The 22,985-nt window shown below is 54.5% G+C and overlaps 1 protein-coding gene across 5 annotated transcripts in view; it reads left to right on the top strand.

Annotated features, from left to right (window-relative positions):
• DCTN1 (dynactin subunit 1) overlaps positions 1-22,497 on the top strand; it is a 30,060-nt gene extending 7,563 nt beyond the window's left edge. The window contains exons 3-34 of one of the 5 annotated variants that reach the window (XM_036262269.1): positions 3,895-4,256; positions 5,961-6,206; positions 6,497-6,575; positions 6,731-6,765; positions 7,439-7,459; positions 9,723-9,740; positions 11,177-11,197; positions 12,408-12,602; positions 12,939-13,136; positions 13,283-13,487; positions 13,563-13,641; positions 13,756-13,915; positions 14,034-14,138; positions 14,317-14,508; positions 14,595-14,711; positions 14,941-15,093; positions 15,671-15,831; positions 15,934-16,102; positions 16,358-16,426; positions 16,670-16,732; positions 16,842-16,991; positions 17,156-17,317; positions 17,402-17,533; positions 17,701-17,826; positions 18,069-18,211; positions 18,483-18,649; positions 19,952-19,966; positions 20,155-20,288; positions 20,400-20,592; positions 21,018-21,097; positions 21,563-21,652; positions 22,042-22,494. In XM_036262269.1, the coding sequence (XP_036118162.1) occupies positions 4,224-4,256; positions 5,961-6,206; positions 6,497-6,575; positions 6,731-6,765; positions 7,439-7,459; positions 9,723-9,740; positions 11,177-11,197; positions 12,408-12,602; positions 12,939-13,136; positions 13,283-13,487; positions 13,563-13,641; positions 13,756-13,915; positions 14,034-14,138; positions 14,317-14,508; positions 14,595-14,711; positions 14,941-15,093; positions 15,671-15,831; positions 15,934-16,102; positions 16,358-16,426; positions 16,670-16,732; positions 16,842-16,991; positions 17,156-17,317; positions 17,402-17,533; positions 17,701-17,826; positions 18,069-18,211; positions 18,483-18,649; positions 19,952-19,966; positions 20,155-20,288; positions 20,400-20,592; positions 21,018-21,097; positions 21,563-21,652; positions 22,042-22,179 (3,849 nt within the window). In that variant the 5' untranslated portion in view covers positions 3,895-4,223 and the 3' untranslated portion in view covers positions 22,180-22,494. Of the gene's footprint in view, positions 1-3,894; positions 4,257-5,960; positions 6,207-6,496; positions 6,576-6,730; positions 6,766-7,438; positions 7,460-8,776; positions 9,741-11,176; positions 11,198-12,407; positions 12,603-12,938; positions 13,137-13,282; positions 13,488-13,562; positions 13,642-13,755; positions 13,916-14,033; positions 14,139-14,316; positions 14,509-14,594; positions 14,712-14,940; positions 15,094-15,670; positions 15,832-15,933; positions 16,103-16,357; positions 16,427-16,669; positions 16,733-16,841; positions 16,992-17,155; positions 17,318-17,401; positions 17,534-17,700; positions 17,827-18,068; positions 18,212-18,482; positions 18,650-19,951; positions 19,967-20,154; positions 20,289-20,399; positions 20,593-21,017; positions 21,098-21,562; positions 21,653-22,041 lie in introns of those variants that run through there. The other 4 variants (XM_036262271.1, XM_036262270.1, XM_036262272.1 and 1 more) reach the window with 4 other exon arrangements.
• Positions 22,498-22,985: the final 488 nt, after the last annotated feature.

The raw sequence follows: 22,985 nt of genomic DNA, 5'->3' as shown, positions 1-22,985 counted from the left end.
TAGTATTTAATATCACTGGGGAGGAAAATGGATTAGAAATGCAGGAAATATCTATCTTTTCCCTGGCTGAGGAACATGCAACCTGGAACTGTCCCATGTGACATGGGGTGGGGCCCTGTGATGCTGTGGAAGGATTATGTATCTGTCAAATGTGCCCCCTGCCATTTTCTGGCCATGAGACTCAGAGTGAGTTCTGAGACTCACGTCCAACACTTGTAGATTGGAGATAGCAGACTCTGTTTTGTCTGCATGACAGGTGCATTTTGGTAGGAGATAGTGAAGTGCATGTGTTAATGTGCACACATTTGCCCCCTGAGGAGGCACTAAGAACAAGACTTACTTTTTTCTAACATGCTCCAGTCCTCCCCCCCCCCAAATTCTGTTAATGTTTTCTGTCATCATTCTTCCATTACTCATACTTGAGAACTCCCAATTTTATTCATTCATTCATTCACTTATTCGTGCATTCATTTATTTATACAACATTTGAGTTCCTACTGTATTGTGTGCAACTCATCATTGATGTATCTTCTCAGTCACAATGAAGATGGTGTCTAAAATTCCTTGAGCACATATTCTGTGCCAGGCACTGTGCTAAATGCTTTACTTTGGTCTTTTAAAAAAACAATTGTATTTTTAAAAAATGTAGTTATTTATTTATTTATTTATTTATCCTCACCCAAGGACATTTTTACATTTATCTTCAGATAGAGCAGGAGGGAGAGAGGGAGGAAGAGAGAGAGAAACATTGATGTGAGAGAGACCCATCTAGTGGTCGCCAGCCACACGACCCCAACTAGGGCTGGGGACAAACTGCAACCGAGCGTGCCCTTAGTGGGAACCAAACCCGGGACTCTCTGGTTCGCGGGCCGACATTCTAACTGCTGAGCCAAATTGGCCAGGGCTGATCTTTTTTTTTTTTTTTAATCCTCACCCGAAGATATTGTCCATTGATTTTTAGATAGAGAGGGAAGGAGGGAGAGAGGGAGAGAGAGAGAGAGAAAGAGAGAGAGAAACATTGATGTGAGAGAGACACATTGATTGGTTGTCTCCCGCCACAACCCTGACCAGGGCTTGGGATCAAACTGCAACTGAGGTACGTGCCCTTGACCTGAATCGAACCCAAGACTCTTTGGTCCATGGCCCAACACTTTAACCGCTGAGCCAAACTGATCAGAGCACTTTACTTCAATCTTATTGAATCTTCACAACATCCCTATGAGGTAGGCATTATTTCCTGCTTTTTTCAGATGAGTTAACTGATGCTCTGAGTAAATATCTTGACCAGAGTCATACAGGTGAGGAAGTAGGAGAACCAAAGTTGTATCCAGGTCTGTCTCTGGGGCCCATTCAGGCCCGATGTTCTTTTCCGTGTCTGATCTGGCCTTCCCAGGCTCTGTGGTACTGTCTCCCAGTGGGCTCCTTTCCTCTTCTCTCTCTTTCTTATGAGCCTGGTTCAGACCTTCCTCACTCCTTGCTCATTATTGCAGCAGCCCCCTTGTTGTTAACCCCATTTTTACCAAGTTGCTTCTGTCTCCACTCCATTCTGCTCAGCTGCCAATTTGATCTGCCTAAAGTAATTCCATTATGCTAGTCTCCTGCTCAGAAAGGGACTTGGCTTCCTGTTGTTACTGGATCAAGTCTGTCTATCTCTGTGTGATGTTAAACTCCCTGACTATCCATACTTACCTTCTAGTATATCTCAATATTAATGTGTCTCTTTAGTCAATAAATATTTGACTCCATGAGCTAAAGAGGAACAGTTATTGGCTCTGCTTTAAAAGACTTGTAGTTTAGTACAGGAACTCATCTTGAATTCCTCACTTCAGTCCAGCCAGTCCTCTTTGATATTCCCTAGCAAAGCAAAATTATTTGTCTTTACTCATACTGTGTTCACAACTTAAAAGTGTGTGTAGGTCTTTCTTCCCCACGTATCCAAAAAAACTAACATTCGCGGTACAGTCAGGTACCCCTTTTCTTTCTAGCTCATCTTTCTCCTGTCTGTAATCTTTATAATATTTATTGTCTAGATATTCTGTTTTAAGACTTATATACCGTCTGTTGTCATGTCAGGTGATTCTTTGCACTTCTACAGCTTTTGTACTTTTTACAAAGCACTTTATGTGCTTTATCTTATTTGAGCCTCATAACATTAATGCAGATCATTATTCCCATGTTATAGGAGAAGAAACAGCCTCCAAGAAGCTAGGTGACTGTATACCTGTGTGGCTAGTTATGAGGTTGTTCTTAGATCTGAGCTCTTGAGTCTCTGAAGGCAGATGGCCTCGTAAGCCTAGAGATATGTGATACCATATATCACATAGGCTGTGCAGAAGGTTCAGTTCAGGCTTTAGTTCTGGTTTTGGCTCCATTCCTCACCTTCTGTGTAACTTCAGGGAAGTGGCCCAGTTCTCTATGCCTCAGTTTCCTCGTCAGCATTGTCCCTGGCCTGCCTTACTGTGATGTCCAAACACGATTAGCTAGCTTTTGTTGAATATTTACTAAATACCAGGCATGCCTTAAATATTTCACGTGGATTATCTTGGCTAGTCCTCACAACGGCTTTCTCAGATATGTTCTTTAATTGTTCCCAATGGACAGGTGAGGAAATCGAGGCACAGAGATGTTAAGTAACTGAACTTAATTTATGTGGCTACCAAGTGGTGAAGCCAGGAATGAATTGAACGGAAGCAGCCTGAGTCTAAAACCAAAATGCTCTGTAGACTGTAAAGTGTTCTGAACATGTGAAGTTTGTGCTGCAGGGACCGTCATGGCCCTGTCCACCTGTGTAATGGTGTTTAGGGAAGAAAGGAGGCAGGCACCATGGAGATTTTGTAGGGGAGGAGAGAAGTGGTTTCCTGGGGGATCTGGCCAGGATTGAAGATGAAGAGAGGTGTTTGGGGGCCTCAGATCTGGCTGTTGGCTATCATTCTACTATTAAGCTATCTGGCCTGCCTTAGAGGGTGGAATGGAGGAAGACCCTGTGAAGCCCAGTTTAGACAAGGCAGGTATTTCTAGGCCCAGCGGATCTAGATCCATACCACACCCAGTGGAGCCATAGGTCAGAGCTCAGGACAACCTTGTTGACTACTTAGTGGCAGGGACCCTGATTTGTTGTTTCCTACCCATGTTAGATGGGTAAATGAATGAAGCAGTATCATTACATAGCCCTCTGGAGACCTTTCATTAGAATGTACAATCTTATTAAACATTTTTCATTATAAAAGTAACAGTTAAAAAAATTTTGTGAACTACTGAAATATAGGAAACAAACCATCTTATAATTTCTGTTAAGGAGATGCCTAGGAGGCAAGACCAAGAGCATACGGTGGTTGAGGTAAATAGGCCTGTGCTTTTAACCTATGGATCCAGTTGAACCTGGTAATCTTGATGTCTGGAGCCTGACCCTTTACAACCAGAAGGGAGAAGGGTGACTGGCAACCTTTGCTAGCATGGGGCACTGGGGTATTGACTTGCTTTGCTGTGTATGTGAAATGTCTCTGGTACTGCCCTTCCTTCGCTGGGCATTGGCAGGGCCTGGCTCTTCTGGCCCAGTGTGAGATTGAAATCCAGACCCTAATATCATGAGTTTGGACCCTGAGTCCAGAGTTTGGAGTGGGGGAAAAGGGGGGGTACCAGAAAGGGGGGTGAACAATTCTTATTTTGGTTGTGTGGAGGCTCTGGGTAGTTGATGGTTTTGAAGTTCACTTAATGCTTTTGGGCCTGCTGAGGCCTCACATCCTTGGCGGGGGGTGCAGTGTGGTGATGGAGTGCAGTCTAGGAGGAATATCAGGGCTATACTCCTAGCCCTAGGACAGTGCACTCTGGTGATGAGTGCTGAGGGTCTGTGGCGGGGCCTAGCCCCTTAGTCTTTGCCCTTCTTGTCTGGCCCAGGTGAAGCATGGGGGCACTAGGACCCAGATGCTAGCACGGTTCCTGACAAGTCTGGAGCAGCACTAGCGCAGAGTGAGACTCATCAGCTGGCAAGCAGGATTCGGTGTCTCTGGGTTCAGGAATCCTCGGGCAGCAGAGGGGACTTGCTCCTCAGTCCCCATCTCTGTCCCCACCCCTATCCCAGCAGGTCCATGGACTGGGGTGGGCCACGTCTGATGGCTTCTGTGTTTGTCCATGAGGGCCTGGAGCCCTGACCCTCCTGCCTAGGTTTCTGCCTTTTCTCTCTGTCTTTGGCCAGCCAGGGAGGGGGTAGAGGCCGGGTGAGCAACATGGCCCAGAGCAAGAGGCACGTGTATAGCCGGGTAAGTGGCCCTGATCTGTGATGGCCCTGGGAGGGCTGCTGGTAAAGGCCTGGGTGCCTGTGGACATTGCTGTGGGGGCTGGGGAGACAGGCTGGAGCTGGGATGGGGCCACTTGCAGCCCTGGTGGTATTAGGTTGGACCGGCTTCCCCTCCTGGAGTTGAGCCCCCATTGGGGACTAGCGAAGCCTGACCTTTGACTTTTTCTGGACCTCAGGCCAGAGGCTCCTGAGGGGGGTAGACTATCTTTGGGACTCTGAATGGGGTCGGTGGATTGGAATGGCTTTACAGTGAAGCTTTTCTTTAGGGCCGCTTTGTTGTTTGTCCTTGCTTTCTTTCTCTTCGCTATGATTGAATCTGTACCCACTGTTGTGTCCACCTGGTTCTGAGAGGCTTATTAGGGGTGGGAGGCTGGGGAGAGTCTCTAAGTTTGAGACCAGCCTTGATGTCACTGTCAGTTCCTCTTATTGATAGGTCCGTGAGAGGCACCCTACATATCCCAGGTATGATTAGGGGTCCTGGAGCCCCTGGGAGCTCCTAACCTTGCTCACCTTCCTGGATGAGCTCTCTGGGGAAGGGAGTTAGGGACTGACAGGCTCCGGCCCGACTCCCTTCTGAAGCCAAGTTAGGGCGTCGGAAAGGAGCCCTGTGGAGTCTCTAGGACCATGGCATCACTTCTTCACACCTCATTCACTGTTTGCTGCATGGCACTGGTTCATGGAGCTGCTAGTGCTGAAAATGGCTCAGGTGTGATTTTCTTCTAAACCATGGGCCTGTTTGGAACCTACTTTCATGTTGCGTCCTGTCATCACCAGTGTGTCAGAAGCTGAGAGCTTCCCAAGGACAGTGTTTGGTCTCTTCCTGTGTCTTGTCCATCCTCAGGGTGACAAACTATCCATTTGGACACTGGGCAGAGTCTTGGGGGCAGAGTGCAGGACAGATCTGAGGAACCTGATTTATCTGGTCTTTGTTTTACTTTTTATAGCAACATAACATGGGGAAAGGATCTCTAGAGCTTGGGGGTAGAGTTGATAGAACAGTGTTCAGGTCAAGAAGAAGGGAGTTAAGTGGTTGAATGGGCTGCAGTGGGGCAGCCAGGAGTGTCATGGTAGGTGTGTGGATGGGGCGGGGAGTCAGGTCAGGAAGGATTGGTGGTGACTTGAGGGCTGGAAGGAGGCATAATTGTATGCTTCTGGAAGAGAGAGGCCTCAGAGAGCTGTTTGAACAGAGAGGGAAGACAGGCAACAGTGGGGAGGGGAACAGGATTCACTGGGGTCACCTATTGAATCACCTGTTCCAGCTCAGGCACCAGAGTCAGAGCATTGGGTTGTGGGGAGCCAGGTCTGAACTGAGTTATTTGCTTGAGCTTCATTCCCTTCTTGGGGGTGGGGACAGTGCTCCTGAGAAAGCAGCCATGTGGTGACATTCACAGATCTGTCAATGAATTCTGGTTCGTTACAGAATTTAAATATAAACTCTTAAAAATTCAGGCAGATTCCAGAGGAGTTTAGAGAAGTCTTAGAAGTACATGTCACTGACATTTTTCAAAGGTAATTTGGAGGTCCACTTCACCCTGGATATGGGGTTCAGGGAAGTGACTTCTGGTCCTTTTTCAGTTCAGGATCCTGACTGGGGCCCTTCTTAGGTATTAGGATGACACCCTTGACCTGAGGCCTTTAACTGTGTATGTTTGCATGTGTCTTTCAGACACCCAGTGGCAGCAGAATGAGTGCAGAGGCAAGCGCCCGGCCTCTGCGAGTGGGCTCCCGTGTGGAGGTGATTGGAAAAGGGCACCGAGGCACTGTGGCCTATGTTGGAGCCACACTCTTTGCCACTGGCAAATGGGTAGGCGTGATCCTGGATGAAGCAAAGGGCAAGAATGATGGAACTGTCCAAGGCCGGAAGTACTTCACTTGTGATGAAGGGCATGGCATCTTTGTTCGCCAATCCCAGGTACTCACACCCTACTTCTGTGTGTGTAGGGGGTGTGTGTGTGTGTGCATGCATACACGTTCACATGCTCTGTTGCATGTGCAGCTGATGTGTTGGTGCTCCCTTTTCCTGGTCATAAACATAAGTCTCTGGTTGGGAGAATGGGAGGTGGTGGGGGAGGGAAGATTATTAGAAATACATCCTTAGGGAAGCTGCCCTGTGCCCCAGGCTTATTCGGGGTCTGGGGTGGGCCCCATATTATAGCATAATGTTTTTGATCTGGCTTTACTGAATCTATTCTGTGGCCTCAGATCCAGGTATTTGAAGATGGAGCAGATACTACTTCCCCAGAGACACCTGATTCTTCTGCTTCAAAGGCCCTCAAAAGAGGTAACAACCACCCACTTAAATTGACACTCTACATCCAGGAGTCTGTAGGACTTCTCTCAGAACACGAGGCCACAGTGGATCCTGAGATTTTCCATCATCACCATCTTCTCTTGTTATCTGTGCTATCCGCCATAATGTTTTCTTGCTTTCTACAGAGGGAACTGACTCAGCTGCAAAGACCAGCAAACTGGTGAGTGGTTGGGGGTGGGAGTGGGAAGTAATAGAGAGGAGGGGAAAGAGAAAGAGAGGAGGGAGACCCAGTGTCAGGCAGGTGGAAGCAGTAGGTGAGTAAACTGAGTTAGCCTTCCAGGCTCCATCCTCCCTGAGAAGGAAGTTTTCGGTGTATGAGTTGCTGTTTTAGGGGTGAGTAAAGGTGATAGAAAGGAACATGTATTAGGGCCTAGAAGTTCAGGGTCAAATGGACTGGGGTTGGGGTGATAGGGAGGACAGGTCTGACCATAGTGTGTTGTCAACTTTGGTACTCAAGGCTGCCAAGATCTGAAGGGTCTGAGGGAAGGGGTAAGGGAGGAGCTTGAGGAAGAAGGAGGTTTCCTGTCCACAAGTGAATGGTAAGGAGCTGGGCCCTCTGCCACCTGTTTTAGGAGGTGTGCAGAGGGCCCATCCTAGCTCCCTTTTGCTGCTCTGCACAGGGTGTGTGAGGTGGGGCTCTCAGACTCTCCAGCTTCTCTGGGCAAGGATATGGACATCCTAGAAGCTGATCATTGAGGGGCCCCCTCATCTCACTTACCCAGAGCTCTTGTGCATGCCTGAGTTGGTATTAATACCTACACCCAGGATGTCTGGCCAGCTAGCCCAGAGTGATGTCTGTTTTCTAACTTTTCCCTTTCCTGCTCCTCACGCAGCGGGGACTGAAGCCTAAGAAGGTGGTGTGTTCACTATCTGTGTCTGCGGGGTGAGGGCCATGAGCCCCTCCCCAGCTGTCCTGCATGTTTTGAGCTGCTGCTTGCATGTATATGTGACCTTGGGCTGGGATGGCCAGAGGAAATGGCAGCGTTGGCTTTCAGAGTTCCTTTGAGGGCTTCAAGGATATCAGGCTCGGTGCCCAGGCCCAGGTAGCATTCATTAGGACAGTCCCTACACCACCTCACCTCAGGACTTGTAGTCAGAGACTGCAGTCACTTGACTATAAGTAGCAGCAGCGTGGACTAGAGCATTCACCGGGTTACTGTGGGTTCTTTGTTAGCCTGAGCTTGGAGCAGTGGGAGGAGACACTGGAGGGCTGGGGATGCAGAAAGTACTCAGTGAGGTAGTTGGGCAAGGAGGCGGGACAGATCACCGTAAGAACAGTCCCAACTTGGAAAGCCTGAGAGTCTGTGTGCCTGCCTCTGGGTGGGCACTGCCATGAATGCCCACTTTCACTCTGCTCCACCAGTCTTTCCCTGCCTCTTCCTGCCTCTGGTGTTGTGCCTGAGGCCTACCTCCTACCCCTTGCAGCTTTCCATCAACCATTATTAGAGTGGGGCTCAATTCTTCAGCCGCTGCCAGACCACTTCCTCACACCAGCCCCTGCCTTGGGCCTGTGCCCAGGCTGTCTCTGACCTGCATGTGCCTGTCTGACCTGTATGTGCTGTGCTATCTGTGTGATTCTGTGATTTCCTTGTTGCCAATCTGTCTCAGGCCCTTCTGACCTTGCATGGACAGCTATTGGATGGGGCAGTGGGAGGGGAGAGGAAAACATCTCCCTTTTGACTCCTGGTTGGTGATGGGTCCTCACTTTGAAGTCTTGCCATGGAAGAAACTACGTGCTGGTACTTGCTCTGGGGTTCTGGCTCAGGTGGGAATGGGGATGTAAGAAGGATAATAATGCTCTAAAGGATGCTGGACCCATTCCAAGGTCATCGAAACTTGGCTTCTTCCCTTGATTATTGTCTCCTGGTTGGGGCTCCCCTCTCACATCAGGCCTCTGGATAGAGAAGAGCATGGACCGCAGTCTGATGTCTATGGAGGAGTTCTGTCCACAGCCTGACCTGATGCTGGTGGGCCCTGAGCCATGCCCAAGAAGTCCTGGGGTTTTGGCAGTTCCTGGGGAAATGTGGCCAAGCCCAGCCTGCATGCCCCGAGCTGGGATAGAGTGCCTTTTTGCTCATGGTGCAGTGTCAGCCAAGTCAAGTCCCCCCAGGTCTTCCTCTCACAGCAGATCACTTAGCCCCGGGCCCTGCTCTCATCCCGTGGGGAGCAGGGAGCTAACTCCAGAACAAAAGAATGGACCGTGAGAGGGAGGGCAGAAGAGAACCAGATGTCTCTGCAAGGGGCCCAGTCCTTTCTGGAAGCCATTTAGAGACAGGTTTTAACTTGCCTACAGCCAGGGGATAGGAGTGAACACTATCATTAGAACTGCTGAAGGTCCCCGAGGTTTCTGAATCTCACTGTGTGCCCCCAGAGCTGATGCTGTTGTAAGAAGGGTGCTCTGGATATGTGTGTCTGATGAGAAGAGACAAAAGTAGAGTTGATGGGGTTGCGGGCTGAGGAGAGTTATGAGTATGAGTGAGGCTGATGGATCAGTGAGATCCCATGTCCCTGTCCAGTGATGCAGTGGCCCCACAGAGTAGCATTTTTGGAATGGCCCCTAGTCCAGTATCTTAGAACCAGTGCTTGGAGATGGTGAAGAGGGGAGATGTAGGAGCCAGAACTTGTTCTTTGGAGGAAGAAGCAAAGCGGGCTCTGTGCAGGACTTTGTCCAGTCATGAGGAGAAGGAGGAGCCAGCACACTCAGGCAGTTGCTAGGTGACCGAGGAGCAGTGGCTCCACCCACAAAGAGCAAAGGAGGGTGGGTGCATGACGTCAGGTGGAGCTGGTGCTGCGGCCACTGAGGCTGCCATAAGCTTAAGCTGGAGAACTGGGCCGGGTACCTCTGTGGTGCCCGCAGGAGCCTAGCTGTCCCTCTGTGCATCTGTGGGGCTTCTGCATCCGAGCCGCAGCCATTTGCGGCCTGGGAAGCTGCTGGCTGGGAAGCTGAGGCTGCACTGTTGGGATTTGATGCACTAATCTCCTGTCTCCGCCGCCTTTCCCTCTGTTCGGTCTCTTTCCCTCCCTCCCTCTGTCTGTCCTTCCTCTGTGTGTCCATCCTCCTCTGTCCCTCCTATTCCTTGTCCTGGCTTTCTTTGGTTTTCTGCAATGATGAGACAGGCACCGACAGCTCGAAAGGTACTCTTGCTTGTTCTAGTCCTGCTGCCGGGTTGCCTGGGCGATGGTGGCAGCAGGCTGCTGGGGTGGGGGTGGGGGTGGGGGCTGATTGACTTCATCTGTCTACCTGGTTGGGGGAGGAGGGTAGAGTTGACGTAGGGGCAGGGAGAGGTGTGTGTCACTCCCATGGCTCATGCCCTGGGTATTTTGCTCCCTGCCCTGCCTGCTTTTGGCTCTCACTGAGTCTGTGTCCTAGGCCTTGTACCCAGTGGCCTTGCAGGCTTGGGGTTCAGGCAGCTTCTGCTGCAAAGCAGCTCTGGGAGAGATTCCTGTGAGAATCTGGGGAAGCAGGTTCAGACATCTCTGCACCTCTAGCAGACTACCTCCACCAACCTTTGCTAGAATGACTCCTGGTTGTACTCTCAGCACCCTTCCCCCACCAGGGTCTGTATCAAGGGGCTTTCCCAGGGTGGATTGGGGACCCTAGAATAGTTTTTAACCTACAGCCATGGAGGCTTGGCTGGCGGGGTGGGGGGGGGGGGGGGGTCCTTGGGCTCAGTGTCTCCTAGAAACAGGGCCCCAGACCAAATCTTATCTTTGCTGGAGCCAGGAGGTACTGGGTAGCAAGAATGCTATTTGGGAGTTGAAGTTAATCATCTTGACCAGTTCGCAATAACCTGAGAGGATTCTAGATTAGTTTCAGCAGTAGTTTATGTATGCTTCTGCCTACCCCCACCTCTGTTCTTGCAGCAGGGTGGGGTTACTTTGCTGAGCTCTGGGCTTCTGGCTAATGCAGTATTCATGGTCCTGACACCTGAGCCCTCTGCCCTAGGGATGGAGACTGCTATAGGATCTGTTCCTGAGCCGGGGTGGTGGGGGTAAGGAAGACAGCAGTGTTCTGCCTTGGGGGCCTGGTCTCCCTCTGTTGGGTTTTTATCACTCACTTCTGGCCTCAGGTCATCAGTCTTGTCACATGGTATTTCTGGGGGGTCCTCTGTGGAGTCTAGCACTTGAAGGAAGGGGGCTGATGTGGGAAAGTCCTTGGGGGAGGTGGGTGGGTGGGGCCTCTGGCTCTGGCTGGAGTGCCAGAGTTGTTTGCAGAAGGCCTGGTCTCTGGAGACCTCCACCAGCTGCTGCCTTTGGTCTCTTGTGGCTCAGTCAGGGAGACTGGGGTTCTGGGATTTCCAGGGTATCTGAAGCAGTGAGGTCAGCAAGGGTTGGGCATAAGTGGGAGAAGGAACCAATGGGGAACCAGAGTTCTGAGTTCCTGGAGTAGGAACAAGGTGATTCACTGGCGGGAGAAAGGGGTGGGTAGGGGTAAGGGTGGGTGGCTCATCGTAGCCCCATTTCTGTTATTTCTTCTGCTCTCATTGCTGTCCCTTTTGCTGTCTATCTTTGTGCCATTATCCTTTCTTTCCTGACTACTTCTACTCCTCTGGCTCCTGTTGCCTGTCCAGACCACAACTCGGCGGCCCAAGGTGAGAAAACACAGGCCTCTGTGCGAGCCATTGCAGAGTGTACACACACATTTCAGGCATGTGCATGTATGTGGGCATGTGTGTGACCAAGCAAATGTTTGTCACGGTGCATCCTGGGTTCTCTTTTCATGGGATGGGGGACTGAAGGAAGTGACAGGTCACTCCTGGGAAAATGAATTCTGGCTTTTGGGAGGATGTCTGAGCCAGTAACTTGAGTGCAGAAGAGAAATAAGATGGCTGTGGTTAAGGCAGGCTTTCTTGAAGAAGGGTGTTTCGACTAGTTTTGATGGGGACAGGGATTGAAAGACAGCTGAAGAAGCACTTGGTCTTACAAATGTCAGGGTATAAGGAGTAGGTGTGTCTGTCAGTCCATGTGGTCTCTGAGTGTCTGTTGGCTCACCAGGAGAGCTTCCAAGCTCTGAATGGGGAGCACAGGTCAGGCCTGTGTGCTCTGGGACCAGGGCCTCAGGGCCTCAGGGCAGCTTCTCCGCCCCAGCTCCACACAGGCCTGGGTAGTGGTGCCTGATTAGAGCCGCTTTGTCTTGGGGGAGGGAGACGACAGAGGGTTGGCTGTGCTGACCTTGTTTCAAGGGGGAGTCTAGGAACATAGCTTTTACCTTGGCCCTTTTACATGCAGGGTCCCCTGAAGTAGAGCTTGACTCCCAAAGAGCAGGGGCGGCCGAGCAGGGATATAGAGCCTGGTACCCCACACTTAGCCCAGCCTTCTCTGGGAGCATGAAAGAACAAGCTGCAGTTTCTTCTGTCTTTCTGGAAATGACATCGCAGCACTTTTCTGTTTCTGGGGGAGGAGGGCATTGGCCCAGAGCAGTGATAAGATGGGGCGTACTCCACTGCTAGAATGCTCACAGTGGGTCACAGAAAGGAGGTCTGGGGAGTAGGCATCCTGCTCTAGGGGGTAGTGCCAGAGCTGGGCGGAATGTGGGGTCTGTGCCAAGGGAGGAGCCTTATAATCCTATGTCTTCCTCCCTCCCTTTTCCCCTCCTCCCTCCCCCCGCCCTTTGTCACTATCTCTGACTCTGTCACTTGCCTTCTTCCCTTCACTCTTTCTCTGTTCTCATTGCACTTTCATACGCTCTCTCTTTCCCCTTTTCTGTCTCGCTCCTCACCATATTCTTATATTCTGTCTTTTGCTCTTTCACCACCCTGTCCCCTACTCTTCTTCTGGTCTGTCCCTACCCTCTCTGAATAGCCCACCCGCCCAGCCAGTAGTACTGGGGTGGCCGGAGCCAGTAGCTCCTTGGGCCCCTCCGGCTCAGCGTCAGCAGGTGAGCTAAGTAGCAGTGAGCCCAGCACCCCGGCGCAGACTCCGCTGGCAGCACCCATCATCCCCACACCAGCCCTCACGTCTCCTGGAGCAGCTCCCCCACTTCTTTCCCCCTCCAAGGTAAGGACTGGGATCGGAATGAACATGAACCAAGCTGTTAACGGGCCTGTGACCGTGGCAGGTCTTGGACATTTCCCAGGGTTGAGGGAGATCCAGAACTTGGATCAGAAGGGTGGGGACATAGCATTTGAGTATCCTACCATTGACTAAGTGACCTTTTCCTCTCTTCTAGACTGCCCATATGTTTTTGTCTCTTCTCAGATGTTTATATGCCACGTGCTTTTGACCTGGGGCTGGAATGGTGTTTGCACATGTTCCTATCCTTTCTGCTCCAGCTCAGCCTTAGTGGGGAGGAGGGGGAGGCTATGCACAGAATGAGGGGTCTCTCCCTTGCAGGAGGAGGAGGGGCTGAGGGCCCAGGTGCGGGACCTGGAGGAGAAACTGGAGACCCTGCGGCTGAAACGGTCAGAAGACAAGGCGAAGCTGAAAGAGCTGGAGAAGCACAAGATCCAGCTGGAGCAGGTGCAGGAATGGAAGAGCAAAATGCAGGAGCAGCAGGCAGACCTGCAGCGGCGCCTCAAAGAGGCGCGGAAGGTGCGACTTGGGAGGACGAGGGGCTGGGGAGGCCAGCGCTCGAAACTGCCCTGGGAACTCCACTGGAGCGGGAGCCTGGGACGGTCTGTGAGGTAGGGCGCAGGAGGCGTCTCTGCACTTATGCCTCCACCAACCTCTGCCCCCAGGAAGCCAAGGAGGCGCTGGAGGCAAAGGAACGCTACATGGAGGAGATGGCTGACACTGCGGACGCCATTGAGATGGCCACCCTGGACAAGGAGATGGCTGAAGAGCGGGCCGAGTCCCTGCAGCAGGAGGTGGAGGCGCTAAAGGAGCGTGTGGATGAGCTCACCACTGACTTGGAGATTCTCAAGGCTGAGATTGAAGAGAAGGGTAAGGGGCCAGGGCTGCTGGGCAACAGATGGTGGGGTTGGAATCATGTCTGAAGGTGTCCATGGTTTTCCTCAGGCTCAGATGGGGCTGCGTCCAGTTACCAGCTCAAGCAGCTCGAGGAGCAGAATGCCCGCCTAAAGGATGCCCTGGTGAGGTAGGGTCCCTCACTGCCTGGCTTCAGAGCCCACTCTCCTGTCCAGACGCCTTAGAGTGCCCGTTGCCCAGTGACTCGGACACGTGCTCCCCTTTTTTCCCCGCTTCCCCACAGGATGCGGGATCTTTCTTCCTCAGAGAAGCAGGAACATGTGAAACTCCAGAAGCTCATGGAAAAGAAGAACCAAGAGTTGGAAGTTGTGAGACAACAGCGGGAGCGTCTGCAGGAGGAGCTGAGCCAGGCAGAGAGCACCATCGATGAGCTCAAGGAGCAGGTCTGGGGATCCCAGCCCTCACCCAGAGTCGCCCTCTAGCACCCTTCAGACCCCTGCAGTACCTCCTCTCTCCAGGCACTTCCAGCAGCCCTTCACCCATCCCTTCCCTGTCACGCAGGTGGATGCTGCTCTGGGTGCTGAGGAGATGGTAGAGATGCTGACAGACCGGAACCTCAATCTGGAAGAGAAAGTGCGGGAATTGAGAGAGACCGTGGGGGACTTGGTAAGAGGAGAGCAGACACTGACTTCGGATTTGGACAGAGGGTATTTAAGGGACTTGCTGAGAGAGGGACTGACACATGATCCCTGACCTTTGAGCAGGGTATATGGTGAGTGGACCCACCCTGGCCTGCTACCCTGACCCTGTCTTTCCATTGTCCCAACTCCCTCGTGGTCTCCAGGAAGCGATGAATGAGATGAACGATGAGCTGCAGGAGAATGCACGCGAGACGGAACTGGAGCTGCGGGAGCAGCTGGACATGGCGGGCGCCCGGGTGCGGGAGGCCCAGAAGCGTGTGGAGGCAGCCCAGGAGACGGTTGCAGACTACCAGCAAACCATCAAGAAATACCGCCAGCTGACCGCCCACCTGCAGGTGCCTGTTCTCCTGCTGTCCACCCGGGATCACCCCAGTGCTCCCTCGTGACCCAGCTGTGCCTGACTTTCTGTCTCTGCTCCCAGGATGTGAACCGGGAACTGACAAACCAGCAGGAAGCATCTGTGGAGCGGCAGCAGCAGCCACCCCCCGAGACTTTTGACTTCAAGATTAAGTTTGCTGAGACAAAGGCCCATGCCAAGGTCAGGAAAACGAGTGGGCCAGATAGGGGAGTGTTGGGAGCTCAGCTTGAGTGTGGCTGTGGACTGACCTTGTGTTGGGTTCCTTGGGGAGGGGCTGCTTCTTGTGGTGGTTTGGAAGACTCCTGGCCTGGGCTCGTCCTAGAAGCAGGGTACCTGGTGGAGCAAGGCACAGTGGGTCTGGGACTCTCTCCAGCCTGGCTGAGAGCCTGTCTTCCTGTCTACTTCACAGGCAATTGAGATGGAACTGCGGCAGATGGAGGTGGCCCAGGCCAACAGGCACATGTCCCTGCTGACAGCCTTCATGCCCGATAGCTTCCTTCGGCCAGGTGGGGACCATGACTGTGTCCTGGTGCTGCTGCTTATGCCTCGTCTCATTTGCAAGGTACGGCCAGGCAGTCATACGTTCATCAGGAAACTGTTGAACTTGCTGTGAACCAGGCATCGAGGAGGCTGAGGGAAGCCTGCAGTCAACGCCTCTGCTCACGTAGAGTTTATGATGTAGTGGAGGGATGTAGTCAACAAAGTTGCAGATGGATGTGTATTACAGATGGCCTCTTATGAAAGGCAGGTAGCTTCTTTGAGAGAGCGCAGTTGGGGAGCTGATTTAGATGGAGGGATGTCACTGAAGGAATAACACTTGAGCTGAGACCCAGAGATGATGAGGAACTCATGGGGGTGACTGTCAGGCAGCGTGAGCAGCAGCTTTAAGCTTGCAGGGAAGAGCTTGATCCCACTGGTTCCGCATCCTTTCACCCCCATCTCAGATTCCCACAGCCGCCCGTAATCACCACATCATCGCCCTTTCCCCATGGGAGGCTCCCTGCCATCTGAGAACGGTTTCTGTTTCATCTGCCCCCACCCACCCTGCCATAGTTACTCAGCTCTGTGTTGTGTGTTCCTGAGTCTGTGTTCTCCATCCTGGGCTCTGAGCCCCAGGTTCCTGGCACTTCTTCCCACAGGCAGAGCTGATCCGGAAGCAGGCCCAGGAGAAGTTTGAACTAAGCGAGAACTGTTCGGAGCGGCCCGGGCTTCGAGGAGCTGCAGGGGAGCAGCTCAGCTTTGCCGCTGGGCTGGTGTACTCGCTCAGTCTGCTGCAGGCCACACTCCACCGCTATGAGCAGTAAGTGACTCCTGACCCCCATTCAAGGCCGCAGGTTCCAGATTGGCTGGGACTGAGATTGCCTGGCAGACCCCGGTCTCACGGCCCTTCTCTGGTCTCTAGTGCCCTCTCGCAGTGCAGTGTGGATGTGTATAAGAAGGTGGGCAGTCTCTACCCTGAGATGAGTGCCCATGAGCGCTCCTTGGACTTCCTCATTGAGCTGCTGCACAAGGACCAGCTGGATGAGACTGTCAATGTCGAGCCTCTCACCAAGGCCATCAAGTACTACCAGGTGTGGGGCGAGGATTCCAGCTTGGTGCGGCAAGGAGGGCAGGTTTCTTTCTGGGGCTGTGACGAGCATAGCCCAGGTCGTGTGCCTGAGGCTCAGCTTGCTGTAGATGAACTCACCTCAGGATGCAGCACTTGGGAGTTTCGGGTTCTCTTGTACCTCTGGAGTCCTGCGATGACTGGGGCTCAAACTACAGTTGGGGAAGAATTCTCCATCCTTCCAAGATCTAAAGGCTATCTGTTTCTTGTCATCTCTCAGCATCTGTACAGCATCCACCTTGCCGAACAGCCCGAGGACAGTACCATGCAGCTGGCCGACCACATCAAGGTGAAGGGTCTTGGCTGGTGGTTGAGCCCCCTGTAGAGATCAAAAGTGGAGGCCATCAGGTCAAGAGGTCTGGCCCTTAGGGTCTTACGTAAGACTGGAACAAGGTCACTAAGGCCAGATCATGGAAGCCAGAGAACCCATTTATGTATGGGGGTCAGCAGAGGGTGGTGACTTCTTAGAGATGATGAGGAGGCAGAAGGGCTCCTATTGGATGCTGACAAGCGCGTGCTTCCATCCTCACAGTTCACCCAGAGCGCCCTGGACTGCATGGGTGTGGAGGTAGGACGGCTGCGTGCCTTCCTGCAGGTGAGAGCACAGCGGGGTCTGTTTGAGCTCCTCTGCCTGCTTATTCCCCTCCTCACCTGTAGCCCTAATGCTGACCTGGTTCCCCATCCACTGCCTGTTCCCTGAGTAGGGTGGGCAGGAGGCATCAGACATTGCCCTCCTGCTCCGGGATCTGGAAACATCGTGCAGTGACATCCGCCAGTTCTGCAAGAAGATCCGAAGGCGAATGCCAGGGACAGATGCTCCTGGGATCCCAGCTGCACTGGCCTTTGGACCACAGGTTTAGGGCTGGAGGGGGGGCAGGGAAGGAAGCTGAGTCGAACCAGGAGGGGCTTAATAGTCCAGATCTGGGTGTAGATGGGGACAAGAACGAAACATTTTGAAGTAGCTGGGAGCTGTGGTGCTGGGCCCAGGGTGGACTCCTGACTCTGGTCTGTTGTGCAGGTATCCGACACACTCCTTGACTGCAGGAAACACTTGACATGGGTGGTGGCCGTGCTGCAGGAGGTGGCAGCTGCTGCTGCCCAGCTCATTGCCCCACTATCGGAGAACGAGGGACTGCCTGTGGCTGCCCTGGAGGAGCTGGCTTTCAAAGCAAGCGAGCAGGTGGGCCTGGATGGCTGGGCAGCAGGTGGTAGGGGAGTCCGGTGGCCGGTGTGAGGTTTTCACTGCTGCCCTTGGCTCCTGCAGATCTATGGGAGCCCCTCCAGCAGCCCCTATGAGTGTCTGCGCCAGTCATGCAACATCCTCATCAGTACCATGAACAAGTTGGCCACAGCCATGCAGGAGGGAGAGTATGATGCAGAGCGGCCTCCCAGCAAGGTTGGGTGGGAGCTCCTTGGAGGGGCTCCCAGGGCTTGGAGGAGCAGGGCTTGCAGAGCTGCTGCTAGTTGTAGGAGGGCTGGGGGGTGGAGGAGGGACCTGGGTCTCTGAAAGCACATTGGTAATATCCTCTTCCACCCTTGCCCTCTGCTCCCACCCGGCCTTAGCCTCCCCCTGTGGAGCTGCGGGCTGCAGCCCTTCGTGCAGAGATCACAGATGCTGAAGGCCTGGGCTTGAAGCTTGAAGACCGAGAGACAGTTATCAAGGAGTTGAAGAAGTCGCTCAAGATCAAGGTGAGGGTGGGGTAGGCTCAGGATCTGGGGGCCCAGGAGTATTTTGGGGCACAGGGCAGCAGTGAGTGTTGGGGATCAGGACGGAGGTGGGTGATGGTTGGGGCTGAGGGAAGAAGAGGTGCCTGTAATCAGTGGGAGCTCTTGTGGGCTCCTAAGGAGCGTTCTGTCTCCTGGTCTGTCCCAGGTCCCCGAGGGGCCGTGGGAGGATGGAAAGCAACTGGAAGCTTTCTGCCCTTGTCCAGGGGGAGGAGCTGAGTGAGGCCAACGTGCGGCTAAGCCTCCTGGAGAAGAAGCTGGACAGTGCTGCCAAGGACGCGGATGAGCGCATTGAGAAAGTCCAGGCTAAGCTGGAGGAGACCCAGGCGTTGCTGCGGAAGAAGGAGAAGTCAGGCGCTTCCCCGAGCTCTGCTTGCTTTAGCCCTCCCTCCCGCCAGCTCTCTGCCTCCTACCGTCCCCTACCCAGGCCCCCTCACAGTGAGACTCCCCAGAACAGACACCATTTTCCTTGCCCACCACCAACCCATTATGTCACCCCAGTCTCAGTCTGTTGCCCCTGGTTCTCACCAGCAGGGTTACTCTGAGGACCCATTAGGACTGAGAGGTGGGGTGGGGTCGTGGGGAAGGGACCCTGCCCAAGCCAAGATGTTCTTTCACAGAGACTTTGAGGAGACGATGGACACACTCCAGGCTGACATCGACCAGCTGGAGGCAGAGAAAACAGAGCTGAAGCAGCGGCTGAACAGCCAGTCCAAGCGCACGATCGAGGGGCTCCGGGGGCCCCTTCCTTCGGGTATTGCTACCCTGGTCTCTGGCATTGCTGGTGGTGAGTGCAGTGGGACAGGCAGCACAGGCCCCAGGAGATCGATGGCTTTCCCCTGTCCTCGGCCTCACTTTGACGTCTGCCCCCTTCTTAGCCCTGGATGTTCGGCCAGGAATGTGTCTGCCCAGTTTCACTCTGGCAGCTTTCACCCCAATTTTACTTCCCCGAAGATGTGTGCAGAGTCCTTGTGGCCAGGGCAGTGCAGCTCAGAAGGACAGTGGCAGCTGGACTCTAGTAGATGTCACCTCTGGGCCTGCTGTCTGGCCTTTCTGACCCAGTCCTGTGTCCCACAGGGTCACCAGCCTGCAGGAGGCTGAGCTCACGGCTGTGGGTCCAGCAGGGCCTGGTGCCTGCTCTTGGTCGCTCTTCTATTTGGCATGTTTCCCCACAGAGTCCACGTGCTCCACCCTGTGGTGTGGCTGTCCCGCTGTGGCTGCGTTCTCCCAGTTTCATCAGGGCTTGTGTTCCGCCCTTGGCCTGCTCTGCAGTGTGGCCGGGGCTCCTTTCCCCGAATTCTTCTGGCTTCTAGATTCGGTGTCGCCAGTTCCCTGACCAGGGAGTGGCCTCTGCCATCTCAGTTCTCACCTGCCCTAGAGTTCGCTGGTGGCTCTCAGTTTCTCACTGGCCTTCTCACCTCCAGGAGACAGGCCCTGGAGCTGTCTCTAGACGCCCCTGCTGTACCTGTCTTGTCAGCTGCTCTCACCCAGCTCTCGTCTTCGTCAAAGCTCCCTTAGTGGTGCCTCTCAGTCTTGGGAGGTGACCAGGCACCTCCTTGACTATGGACTTCTGTGGGGCAGTTCCTGTTCTTGGGGGAAGGCTCCCCAGAATCACCACGTCGTATCGTTTTAGCATAGGCTCTTCAAACACACACTGGTTCTGATATATGAACCTTCCCAGAAAAAGGTGTCTTTGTCTCAGAGCAGCGGGGAATCCGAGGAGCACAGGGAACTTATCTGCGTTCTCAGCTGAAGCTTTGCTGCTGGGGAGACGTGAGGGTGTGATGTGTCATGGTCTCAGGTGTCCCCTCTGCCCTTCTTGGAGATGAGTGTGAAGCAAGGAGGAGGAGCGCACACTGCCACTGCTCACTCGCACACCGGCTCAGGGCCTCACTCCCGTCCTGTCTTTCTTTGCTCTTCCTCAGAGATGGAGAGCAGAGGCAGAGTCTTGTTAGAGAAGGCAGGGTGATCAGGAAAAGGGCTTTCCTGCAGGTTGTGTCCAAGGTTCCTCCAGTGTGTTCCCCTAACTCTCAAATCACCTGATTCCTCTCTCCTCTTTTCCTGCTTCCCATGGCTCTCCTGAGTGCAGAAGAACAGCAGCGAGGTAGAGACCCACCCTGGCTGGGGGCTGCCAGGGCTGGTGGGGATTGGGGCTCAGGGAGCAGGGTGAGACTTCTGCCTCGGGAGCAACCAGGACTGGGGATGGGAGGAGATAAGGGAAGGGGATGAGCAGGGATGGAGCCCGCCTTCAGCCCTCTCCTCCTGAGACGGATGTTTGTTGTGGCATCACAGGAGGCTCCCCTGGGCAGGCGCCGGGGTCTGTGCCAGGCCCGGGGCTGGTGAAGGACTCGCCGCTGCTGCTTCAGCAGATCTCCGCCATGAGGCTGCACATCTCTCAGCTGCAGCATGAGAACAGCATCCTCAAGGTGAGGGGCTGCGGGGAGGCCTAGGGCGGAGGCGGAGCATACCTGTCTCACTGACTCTAGGTGGCAGGGCCTTTGGTCACTTCTTACCGCCACCCCTCTTTTCCCTCACAGGGCGCCCAGATGAAGGCCTCCTTAGCAGCCCTGCCCCCTCTGCACGTGGCAAAGCTCTCCCTCCCATCCCACGAGGGTTCTGGCAGTGACTTAGCCCCTGGAGCACTGTATCGGAAGACCAGCCAGATGCTGGAGACACTGAATCAGCTGAGCACACACACCCACGTCGTTGACATCACTCGCACCAACCCTGGTAGGACTCACCAACCCCGGGATGAAGAGCACACCCTCCCTTGCCCCAGGGATGTGGTCCCTGCCCAGGCAGTTCCCACTGCTCTTTGGTCTGGGTGTTCAGTTTACTTGATTCATCTACTCTTATGTGCCTGCTCCATAAGAGAGCCCAGTCCCTGCACTGCTGGCCCGTCACCCCGGACAGCCCCCGCGCTGCTGGCCCGTCACCCCGGACAGCCCCCTGCGCTGCTGGCCCGTCACCCCGGACAGCCCCCCGCGCTGCTGGCCCGTCACCCCGGACAGCCCCCGCGCTGCTGGCCCGTCACCCCGGACAGCCCCCGCGCTGCTGGCCCGTCACCCCGGACAGCCCCCCACGCTGCTGGCCCGTCACCCCGGACAGCCCCCTGCCTGGGCCTTGGTGAGCCTCACCAGCCTTTTCTCCCACAGCTGCCAAGAGCCCGTCGGCCCAGCTCCTGGAGCAAGTGGCTCAGCTCAAGTCCCTCAGCGACGCCATCGAGAAACTCAAGGTCAGCTCAGACCCTGCCCTTCCTCACCCTACAGTTTGTTGTAGAGCACTCCCTGGGGGAGCTCAGCACACTCCTTCCCACGGCGTTCGGCAGGCATGCTACGTGGCACGTGGTGGGGAGTGAAAGGGAAGGCAGCTTCCTGCCTGGGATGCTCACGGTCTCGGTGCCAGCAGAAGGCAGATTCTCATCAGCACAGTGGGTTGAGCAGGATCCTCTTCACAGTGTGTGGTTTGGGTGCAGCTCTGTCAGCTGAGAGCACCTCAGGGCAGAATGATTGGGTCTGAAGGATAAGTGTCCATAAAATAAGGATGTTGGGGTGGGGATGGGCTTGGAGGTGAGAGCAGAAGTTGGGTGCTAGAGGACTGGGTTCTTGCTCCTGGTATTAGTGTCTCTGTGAAACTGGGAGATCTGGGCTAGCCTGTGGGGGTACCCTAAATGAACCCTTGTTCCCGCCTCTGCCTTCAGGATGAAGTCCTCAAGGAGACTGTGTCGCAGCGCCCTGGGGCCACCGTCCCCACTGACTTCGCCACTTTCCCTTCCACAGCCTTCCTCAGGGTAAGGGGCATGGGAGTGGGAGGGCAGCATGGAGGCTCAGGGGGGCCCTTCCCCTCCCCCCAGAACTGGAAGAGGCCTCTGGGGTCTCACGTCCAACCGCTGTGCATCCTGAGTTACCTGGCTGTACCAACTCGAGTCCTTGCGCTGCTTCCCGAAATTCCACTGTCCTAGCACGTTAACTTCTATGACTTTTCACACCAGGAGGAGCTCAGAACTCCCTGGTCACACTGTGTACCCCAATTCGAATTGGAAAACGTGATCACCATAGCCCAGGAGCCCCCAAACCTGTCTCCCAGGGGCTGCCTTGGTCTCCAGGCCCAGGGACACCGACAGGGGCACACAGTCCAGGTGGGAACCTGACTTGGGGGTCTCTTCTCACCAACTCCCAGGCCAAGGAGGAGAAGCAGGATGACACTGTCTACATGGGCAAAGTGACCTTCTCGTGTGCGGCTGGCCTCGGACAGCGGCACCGGCTGGTGCTGACCCAGGAGCAGCTGCACCAGCTTCACAGCCGCCTCATCTTCTAACGCTCCTGGCCCGCTGCTCCTTCTGCCCGCAGCCCTCCTGCAGCCGCTCCGCCCGATGCACAGCCGCTCGGCGGCCCCGGGAGCAGCACGTGTAGAGCTGGTCTGGCCCAGTGCAGCTTCACTCCACCCATCAACGCCCTGCCCCGTCCCTTGGCCTGGGTCCCCGTTTCCAGTCCCTGGCCTCTGCCAGGTGCTGCCTCCTTCCTGAGGGGCCTCAGGGCATGTGGGGGAATAAGCTGAGACCCCACCACCAAAGGTTGAGTGAGGTCCCCCTGACTGAGGACTTCACCCCTGATTAAAGCAACTTCTGCTTCAGTGTGTTCTGTGTGGTGTTGCGAGTGGGTGCTGGGCCGTTCGGCTCGAGCAGGAGTGGAGGAGGAGGGATGCTGTGCCGAATTCGAGGGCCCCTCTCGGTGGTGACCAGTGGAAAGCTGTGTCCTTCCTGTTCCCATGCAGCGTGTCACTGAGCAGGGGAGGACAGGGGGAGACCCAGGGCTCCGCACCTGCCTCCACTGGCAGAGATGGAAGGGCTGAGGGTGTGCCGCCTCTGCTTCCCGGCTCCGCTGCTCTTCCGGCAGTGCTGGGAGCGGGGCAGGTGGTGTGACCTCCACCCCAGCCTCCCTTCTGATACACTGGCCGCAGTCTGCCCGTGAGACCTGGGGCCCCTGCCAGGGAGCCTTTGCTAAGTAAGGGAAGACCAAAGTAGCAGACTGCTAAGGAAGGACAGAAGTCACAAAGTCCCTCTGCTAATTAGTATCTGGGGAGTTGTTTGACAAATGTACAGATTTATGGACCCCAGCCCAGGC

Source organism: Molossus molossus, unplaced genomic scaffold, assembly GCF_014108415.1.
Source record: "Molossus molossus isolate mMolMol1 unplaced genomic scaffold, mMolMol1.p scaffold_m16_p_15, whole genome shotgun sequence".
Lineage (NCBI taxonomy): Eukaryota > Metazoa > Chordata > Mammalia > Chiroptera > Molossidae > Molossus > Molossus molossus.
The sequence above is the reverse complement of the archived record's forward strand: the minus strand, read 5'-3'. Positions and strand labels throughout refer to the sequence as shown.